The 10060-nt window shown below is 31.2% G+C and overlaps 1 protein-coding gene and 1 non-coding gene across 2 annotated transcripts; one reads left to right on the top strand and one right to left on the bottom strand.

Moving 5' to 3' along the window:
* Nucleotides 1-3819: 3819 nt before the first annotated feature.
* Nucleotides 3820-6025, top strand: LOC105851289 (uncharacterized). Its single transcript, XM_012711996.3, has 2 exons — nucleotides 3820-4057; nucleotides 5713-6025. The coding sequence occupies exons 1-2, from the start codon at nucleotides 3980-3982 to the stop codon at nucleotides 5929-5931; spliced, it is 297 nt and encodes a 98-aa protein (XP_012567450.1). The 5' UTR covers nucleotides 3820-3979; the 3' UTR covers nucleotides 5932-6025.
* Nucleotides 6026-9185: 3160 nt separating this feature from the next.
* On the bottom strand, nucleotides 9186-9291 carry LOC113784746 (small nucleolar RNA R71). The gene has a single exon (XR_003470873.1). It is a non-coding gene; the product is annotated as a small nucleolar RNA R71 (small nucleolar RNA).
* Between the last annotated feature and the right edge of the window lie 769 nt (nucleotides 9292-10060).

The raw sequence follows: 10060 nt of genomic DNA, 5'->3' as shown, positions 1-10060 counted from the left end.
CACCTCAATCTCTGTAAAATTGAACTGGGGTCAATATCAAACTTTGAGTTAATGTGATTGTTTTGCCATGTTATAAAACTTCGATTGTGCTCTCGTGTTATCTAATTTTGATTCCTATTCATGTTCAAACTAGATAACTGATCCATGTCTATTGTAACATACGGTTGAACCTCATCATCATTGTGCAAAACATACAATTGTGTCTGCTCCCATTATGTCCTTGATATAGTCAGTAGTCTCTTCCCGAATGACGAGATATGGGAAGCCCTATGGATTCAACATTGGACAGATATTCAGTACAAAATTCAACAGCTTCTTCAATAATGTATCGTTCCACAATACAACCTTCTGGTCGACTTCTACTTTTTACGTACCCTTTTAATATTTTCATATATCGTTCTATCGGATACATCCATCTCATATAAGCTGGGCACAAAGTTGTGTCTCCTTAACAAGATGAACAGTAAGGTGAACCATTATATCAAAAAACGAGGGTGGGAAATACATTTCTAGCTCACACAAAGTAACAACAATTTCCCTCTACAATGTTGGTAATTTCTGAGGATCGATCACTTTACTACAAATTTCCCTGAAGAAGAAACATATCTAGTTATGGCTCGTCAAACTTTTTCAGGTAAAATGGAACGTATACCTATTGGTAGCAAATGCTCCATTAGAATATGACAATCATGGATCTTCAAACCTTTTAACTTGAGGTCTTTGATACAAACTAAATTTTTAATGTTTGAAGAGTATCATTCTGGAACTTTAACTTCGTGTATAAATTTACATAAAACAATTTTTTCCTTTCTAGATAGAATATTAGTGGCTGGAGGTAGATATGTGCGATTTCCTTTCTTTACAGGACCCAATTCATTTCTTATTCCCATGTCGACCAAGTCCAATCTTGCATTGATGCCATCTTTAGACTTTCCTGGAACATTGAGTAACGTACCAATAACACTATCAAATACATTTTATTCAATATGCATCAAATCGAGGAAATGTCTTATATACAATGACTTCCAATATGGGAATTCAAAGAAAATTGACATTTTCTTCCACCCAGTTTTGACCAGCTCTCCCGCAAAAGGTTTGTCAAACTTATTGGTCAAACCTTGTACTTTTTCAAGTATTTGATATCCAATCGGTGCTAAAGGAGCTTTATCTTCCTCTGATTTTTCATTGAATGCATTTCTCCACCCACGATACTGATGACTATAAGGTAAAAATCTATGATGTCCAAGAAATACATTATTCTTACAATGATTCAACCGCATCCAATTTGTACTCTCTTCACATATAGGACATGCACGCTGACCTTTAATGCTATATCCTGATAAATTACCATATGTTGGAAAATCATTAATTGTGCCCAACAACATAGCCCTCAAATTGAAACATTCTTTCTTATACCCATCATAAACTTCCACACCTGTATCCATATATTTTTTAAATCTTCAATTAAAGGAGTCAAGTATACATCGATATCATTCCCCGGTTGTTTGGGTCCAGAAATTAACAAATACAACATCATAAACTTACGCTTCATACATAACCATGGAGGTAGGTTATAAATCAACAAAATCACAGGGCACGTGTTGTATGAGATGCTTTGAAGACCTTGTGGATTCATTCCATCAGTAGAAAGTGCAAGACGTAGATTTCTTGACTCTATCCCAAATTCAGGATACTCGTGATCAATTTTTACCCATTGTGGAGAATCTGCAGGGTGTCGAAACTTTCCATCTCTAATTCTTTCATCTGAATGCCATTCAAGTGTTTTGAATCTTCTTCACTGGGATACATGCACCTAAATCTTGGTATTATAGGAAAATACCACACGACTTTTGCTGGAGTAGATTCTTTCTTCTTATATCGAGAGACATTGCATTTCGGACACGCCTTTAGTAATTTATATTCGTTTCAAAATAAAATGCAATAGTTAGGACACGCATGAATCCTTTCGTAACTCATGCCAATAGAGCACAAAATTCGTTTAGCCTCGTAGGTTCGACTGTGAAGTTCATTATCATCTGGCAACATATCTTTTAAGAGTGTTAATAATTCTGTGAAGCTTTTATCAGACCATCCATTACTCGCTTTTAAGTTGTACTACTTTAATATCGCCGACAGTCTTGTGAATTTAGTACAACCATTATATAATGGTTTCTCTGCATCACTCAACAAAATCTCAAACATTTTAGGACAATCCCTAAGATCTTCTTCAACTGCTTTTGCAATCTCCTCAACTCGGTCTGACTCATATGTATTTGTGTCGAACCATTCTCAAAATTAATGTTTCCTTTTTTTTTCTCACCATGTCTTATCCAACATGTATAGCTTTGATCAATTCCATGCCATACTAAATGTCCTTCCAATCATCCTCTCTAATGCGTTTTCCAAAACAACATTTTAAACAAGGACAAACGACTCTATTTGGATCCTTTGCATTCTTCACTGCAAACTCAACAAATTCCTTCACTCTATTTTCATACTATTTTGACAATCGATTGACAGACATCCATTTCCGGTCCATTTTATACGACCTATATAAATGCAGTTACACAAATAATAAGCTACTGATAACATTATACCAATATATAGTACACATATCTAATATTGGAAAATGGAAATCAAGGTCCAAGTCTGATTTCAAAACAGAACAGATCAACAAATTTCAAAAAAGAATAGATTTTATATGATTTATTATGTAACAATTTATTAGTTTTACTGACAACAACAAATTAATAAATACAGTACCTAAGAAAACGTATCCAATTTTTTTTAAAGGAGGAGCAGTAGATGGGTGCTCAGTAGAGGAGATGAGGGTTCGTAGGGTTTGTTTTAAATTTGTTTTTATTTATTTAAAGTAAATGATTTTTATTTAAAGTGAATGATTTTACAGCGCTTCTATAAAAAGCGCTCTAATAGGTCCTTTAATTATGTGAAAACGCAAGTCTTTTACAATGTTTGTCCAAAAAGCGCTTTAAAAGCTATGTAACATAAGGTGAGAGCGCTATATTTTACGGCGTTTGTGTTTAAGGCGCTCCAAATGCGTTGTAAAACATTATGTGAGGGCGCTTCAGTTTACAGCGCTTTTGTAAAAGCGCTGTAAAAATTATGTGCAAGCGTTATGTTATCTTATATGATCCTACAATAACGCTTTTTCCACAGCGCTTGTATTTAATAAGCGCTATAAAAGGCGCACTATAAAATGTCATTTTTGGCGTAGTGTACTATACTCCCTAAAAGTCAGGTTCATTTTACGTTAAATATTATTACACATTACATCTTATTTTAAACTTAAAAGAAAGTATTATCATCATAAATAGATATATTTGATTCAAATTTTAGATTAGATACATCAATTTTTGTTAATTTAATTTTTTCTTATATATAGAACTAGCTAGCTAGAGGTAGTATTTTGTTTGCTTTGTAAACGACATGATAAATACTATCAAAAAGTCACACACAACTGTAAAGTTTTAAATTCAAACTCAAGACATAATGTTCAACTTAAGAATATAATATTTATTTAAACTAAGATTTAATATATTTTACTGCTTAATATGTGTTTAGGCGGTAAATGGTTTAGTTAATTGAATGGAAAGTTTCGTTATTTAAAACAAATTTTAATATTGTCATTAATTAATTCTTGAAGTTTCATTGTTAGTAAGATAAAATAATATCGTTGAAGTTTCATTTACTATTTTGTATGAACGAAATATGATCCAAATAGACGTGATCCACAAAATGGCCACAACTTCCCATTCATTGTGATCCACAAAATTTTCCTAACACGTTTTTAGATGACAGATGTGCTACCCAAAAGAGCCATAAGAGAGAGAGAAAGAAGTGGGGTCAATGTGAACCCATAATAATATAGCTACTAGTGTTTCTTATATAGTTTTCAAATTCGAAGCTCTTTTAACTTTCACTTTGAAATTGATTTATATCAATAAAAAAATTAGGAAAAATGCAGGCTGTGAAGGAAAAGCTACAGGACATGAATGCCATGCGTAAGGTCAAGGCAGAAGCAAAGGCCGAAGAGAAGGTATACTTTAACGTTAAATTTTTGTTTCTTTTTCTTTCATAAAAGCGTTAAATTGTTAATGCTAGCTCATACTACCTCGGATATAATGTATAATATGCTTTGTTTTAGAAAAACTTAATTCACTTATTTATTTTTTATGAAAATGCCTTTTAATTATTTGTATTTTTTTAACTAGTGAGTATATATTAATATGATAAGAAGATAGATTAGTTATCTCGTTTTCATGAAAACCTTAGTTCAATAATATCAACCAGCAATTTTCTCTATTTTATTTTTTCTACGGATCATCTCTCTTTTTATGACAACTTAACAATAATACTAATATTTTTAAAATTCATGATTTTGTCAATAAAATTCTAGACTTAGGGACGAAGGCCGTATTAAACAAGATGTGATAAGGGAAGTAACTCTAGCAAGTTAAACTTTCCCACTTGTCGTGGTTTTTATTTGTAAGGGATATAGATTTTTTTTGGTAGCTTGTTGATGAAATGGACTACAAGATCAAAATGATTGAAGGAATAAAAAATAGAAATTTTGTATATTAAAGAACAAAGATTAAATTTTCATAAATTAAATGTATAATTTTTAGTATATTTTTATTATAATATTTCTATATTCGATTTCTTAATAAATGTTACTAGAATGTTAGTATTTTTCCATAAATAATTATGATTTTTTATTTACTAATAACGTTATTAATTTATTTAAATTGATAAAAATTACATCGATCGAGAAATATAATTTAAAATAGTTAAATTCAAAATAGATGAATATACAAACAAACTTACAACATTCATATTAATAGTATAAAATAACAAAATGTCTATAAATATGTTAAGATTGAAGTCTTTGAAATGTTTATGTTTTCAGATTTGAAGACGTCAATGACATTGATTAAGTTTGCACTAGATCAAAAATAATTTATCAATCTAAATCAAATAAACGTTGCACCAAGATGAAAAATCAAAACATTAAAGACAAAAAATAAAAAATATCGCAGTAAGATAATGAAATCACAGAAAAGAAAACTAAATATATATATATATATATATATATATGAAATTAAATAATAAAGAAAGAAAAAACGATTTTGTGGAATGATTTAGGACGAAGGACCAAAATTGATCCTAAATTACCTCTCGTAAGCAAAGAAAAACAAAAGAAAAAAGTGAGATAGGCTAGATTTTCTGGTAGCACTTAGTTAGGGCCTTAAAGCTTTTCTAACATTTAGCTAGGACCAATATATTAAATAAGTTGGTGGCAGAACTCCACAAGGCAGGACATCAAATTAAGATCAGTTTTTGCAATCTTGTATATATTTTTTTCGAAAAATTTCCGTAATCTTTTTTGATTAAACTCCTTAATCTAATTAATCATATAATTTATTAATTTTTCACGCCGGTCTCTTGTCTCATCATTTGAGACAAAATATTCCTGGAATAATTAAAATAACAATTTTGCTACCTGTGTTTATTTCTAGTAAGGTACGACTTACATAGATGAATTCATATAATTTATGTGAATTTAATTAAAAATATAAACGAATTCAATTCAGGTATAAAAAGTAATTTTTTTGACATATTCATTAAAATAATAATTAACACACTCATGCAAAAGACTTGAAAATTTTGAACTCAAAATGCATGTTTTTTCAGGCTGAGAAGGATCTTGCAAAAGCGAGAATGGACATAGCTCATGAGGTTAGATTGGCAAAAGAGGCTGAAGCAGCAATGGACTTACATGTGACAAAAGCAGGGGAGAGAGCAGAGAAAGAAATAGAGAAGCATACATCCACAGGTCAAGCTGCTTCGATGGAAACAGCGAATGGTCCCATATACACGGCTACTGAGACACATCGAATGGACCATCACTAGAAGTATTTTGCAATTAACAAAATAGATATCATGAAATTGAATACTGTATTTAAGGATATATTTTTCAGTTAATTAGTAAAAGAAATTTGTTGCCTTTGTGATTTTTATAATATAATTTATTTATTTTACAAACTATGTCTATTATATGACTACTCTTAAACAAAAGTTTCTTATACGACCAAAACCTAAGTGCAGGATTTTCATACATCAACTATTATAATCAACTATCAATATTATAAATTACATGGTTCGAGTTGTTAATAAATTTCAGTTAACTATAAATTATTTAGACCGATTTTAAATTTTAACTGGAATAATTTTTAATCAAAATTTGAATAGCAAAAAAGATTTGGATTCTTTCATCCAATCTCTCTTTTTAATCAAATTGAACCAAAGATTTGTTTAGAATGGTCTATGTTATTCCACTAAGAGGCTACCAAATATATACAGGTCACAGTTGATACGGTATTCTAAAATTACTCCTATGATACCTCAAACATATTCATTTCCTTTTCTAATGTGGCTAGAGAATATTTACATTAAAGAGAAGACATATGTGCTTGATTTGATGTGATTGTCGTTTGGAGAATTAATGGAGATGCACAACATATACATTTGTGTCATAAGCAATCTTATAATTCTTATAATGTATTACCCCCTCTCAAGTGGGGAGTACACGTTTAGAGCACCTAACTTGGATACCAATGTTTGGAATTGCTTCATTTCTAGTGATTTTGTAAAGAGATATGTTGGTTGATGAGTTGTTGGTATCTAAGCAGTAGTAACAATTTCTGTTTGAATGTGTGCTCTAATGAAGTGACAATCGATTTCAATGAGTTTCACTCATTCCTGGAAAATTGGGTTGGACGCCAAGTGGATGGCTGATTGATTGTCACAAAATAAAGTTGTTGATTCAACACAGGGTACTTGCATTGATGAGAGAATGCTCTGAAACCATATAATTTCACTCGTGGCATGAGTCATTGCCCTACTTCAATGGAGATTTATGTCACGATCCGAAAACTAAACGTCGTGATCGGCGCACAAGCTATACTCATAGTCTGGCAAACCTACCAACTAACCTACCAACTAACTTAACAATTAAGCGACTAAATAGTTCTCAATAATCATTTCAAAAAAATATATATATAATTTTTCTCGAAATTTCGACACAATACCCTCTATAACTTCAACGTTCCCAAATTTATAAAATTTATGTTTAAGATTCAATACAACCATAATCCAAACAACATAATCTAATTGTTTAATACATTTTCCAAAAGACTTTCTAGACTCAAATAGCTGCAAAATACATCACGACTCAACAAAGTGTATAAGAAAATGGTCCTCGATCAATGACGTTGATAAGCTAGAATTAATCTATTTTATAGCTTTATTTGATAGGTTAATTTGATGTTTTTAATTCGATTTTAGTTCTATTTTACTACCTTTGTGTTTTTTTTTTTATTGCAAGGAGAAATAAAGGAGTAAGTGAAGTTTTTGGAGCAAAAGAGCCTTGAAGTTAAGTGGTGCATCATGATCAAGAAAGTGAAATAAACTCAACTTCCAACAAACATTATTATCTGGTCATAATAGTCATTACAACCATAATGGATGAATGAAAAATAATAAATAAAATAAGAATTTGTCAATTCAAGTCAGCAAGGCTTACTACCTAACAATAATGACCATTATGCCATAATATGTTCATCTTCTGCTGCTGCATCTATTACTATTTGGCAGTAATGACCATTATGGCCATAATCTATTAATCTTCCATAGTTGCACCTGTTACTGTCTGGCAGTAATGGGCATTATGGTCATCTACTGAACCGTTTTTCTCCTATGAAATTCTGATGGTTTCTTGTAATTAACGCTCATGAAGGCAGCTAAGACTATAGAAGGACCAAAATACTCAGTTTTAGGGACACTCCTACACACAATCTCTTACTACTCTTTCTTTTGATCTTGTATTTCTCTTAGAAATTTTCTAGTTTCAATAATATTCTGTTTTGTTATTTTATTATGTTATTTTATATTTCCGATGTTTTTATGTTTAAGTTTTGATTCTACGATAATCATATGTGAGTAGATCTTCCTTGTCTTGGGATTATAAGATTTCCAACATTGGATCTCTAACAATTTATATTTCTTTTTGTCATGGGTGTTGATCTTTTAATCCAATCTTAGTAAGAATCATATTTATACCTATATATCAAACAATATACCGAAAGCTAGATTTGATATCTGACCCCTAAGATTAGACAAGATAATCAAATCATGAAAATAGATTTTGGTTATTTTGAAATCATGAAATATATCTTCTCTTAAAGGATTTTTCTAATACATCAATCATGAAAATAGGTTGGTTATTAGTTTAAAATACACATTTGTTATTTGAAAAAAAAATTAGTTCCAATTATTTATTTAATTTTTAAGAGTTTAACATCCATAACTCATAGAAGATTAATTGTATCCATCATTGTGAAAACTACAATCCCACGGCTTTATTTTTATTGTGAATTTTAAACCAAAAATCATTATTAACATTTACTGTTTAACTAATCTTCATAGTAAAGAGACACTAATACTCATAATAAAGTCCTTGTGGGAACGATAATTTTTACTACGCGATAGTACTGTGCATTTGTGGTTTTATCATAATTTTGGCGCCGTTGCTGGAGACTTTGTTTTTATATTAAATCTCTTTTTCTTACCAATTAGACATAAAAATTTCTTTTTTATATACTTTTTTTTTATTGATTTTTCTCTCTTTGAATGTGAAGAATCCAAAGTCTTTGGAATCTTGTCGAACCAATACCCGAGATATAAAGATTTTTCCATAGGAGAAGAAGAGAGAAAAACACTTCTGAATAAGAAAAAAAGTTAAAAATGGTTGAAAATAGAACTTTGAAAGAACATTCCTCTCCCAATACTACGGTACCGCATTCGAGTATTGAGCGTCCGACGGTAGAGGCTAACAATTTTGAATTGAAACCTTTGTTGCTATCTATGATACAACAAAACCAATTCTTCGGTACTCCATTTGTCTATTTTTTTAGAGTATTGTGCTACTTTGAAAATGAATGGAGTGACTAGTGACGCTATTAATTTAAGACGCTTCCCTTTTTCATTAAGGGATATAGCTAGAACTAGAGCTTGGCTACATTCATTGCCTTCTAAATCGATTACCACATGGGATAAGTTAAAGCAAGTATTCCTTGCTAGATATTTTCCACCAAGCAAAACTGCACAATTGAGAAATCAAATCACAATTTTTTCTCAAAAGGAAGGAGAATCTCTCTATGAAGTTTGGGAGTGTTTCAAAGAGATGTTGAGATTGTGTGCTCATCATGGGCTGGAGAGATGGCTAATTGTCAATACATTCTACAATGGACTCTCATACACTACAAGAATGACAGTAGGTGCTGCTGCAGGAGGAGCATTGATGAACAAGAACATAGAGGAAGTCTATTGTAACACCCCGATTTTCAAAGCGAGGGTGTATTTTTTTTTCAAAAAAAAACTCATGAAACAAAGAATAATTAAGTAAAATACCTTTGGATAAATATTTAAGTCGTAACACAACGACAAATAAGTCAACAGAATTTACAAGCAGCGGAAATTTTTTTGAAATACGAATCCAAAGTATTTACACTTCAAAAAGTGGTACATAGACTCCGTCATAATAAAATGTCAAACATACAATATTAGTATAGATACAATCTTCCAATTTAAAATAAACGCAATCCAAAATAAAGACATATGTTCCCTCTATGTCAACCTAATCTGATCATTCTACCAAAAAAACTATACACCCTGAGTGATCTCCACGCGCCCCGTAAGATCCTCCTAACATAGCTCCAGTCAGGCGTTCCCGTCTACATTCCCATCTACAGGGTACGAACCAGTAGGATTGTCCTGACTCTCATCTGAGGGCAAAGCCCAGATTTCCACAATAGTTGTAAAGGGTCACCAACCGAAATTAACAGTTAACACATAACATTTAAGTTTTTAAATGCACAAAATAACCTTTCAAATTAGCAGGCACCTTAAAAGGGTTTCCATATGCCAAACATGCATAAACAAGGTTGAAAAATGAAGTTTTTAATAAAACAACACTGTTGTA

The sequence above is a fragment of the Cicer arietinum genome, chromosome 3 (assembly GCF_000331145.2).
Source record: "Cicer arietinum cultivar CDC Frontier isolate Library 1 chromosome 3, Cicar.CDCFrontier_v2.0, whole genome shotgun sequence".
In the NCBI taxonomy this organism is placed as follows: Eukaryota; Viridiplantae; Streptophyta; class Magnoliopsida; order Fabales; family Fabaceae; genus Cicer; species Cicer arietinum.
The sequence above is the reverse complement of the archived record's forward strand: the minus strand, read 5'-3'. Positions and strand labels throughout refer to the sequence as shown.

Excerpts from the sequence above, each read along its gene's own strand:
- LOC105851289 (XM_012711996.3), top strand. The coding sequence starts at position 3,980 with ATGCAGGCTGTGAAGGAAAAGCTACAGGACATGAATGCCATGCGTAAG. Across the intron at positions 4,058-5,712 it reads AAGCAAAGGCCGAAGAGAAG|GCTGAGAAGGATCTTGCAAA; the intron begins GTATACTTTAAC and ends ATGTTTTTTCAG.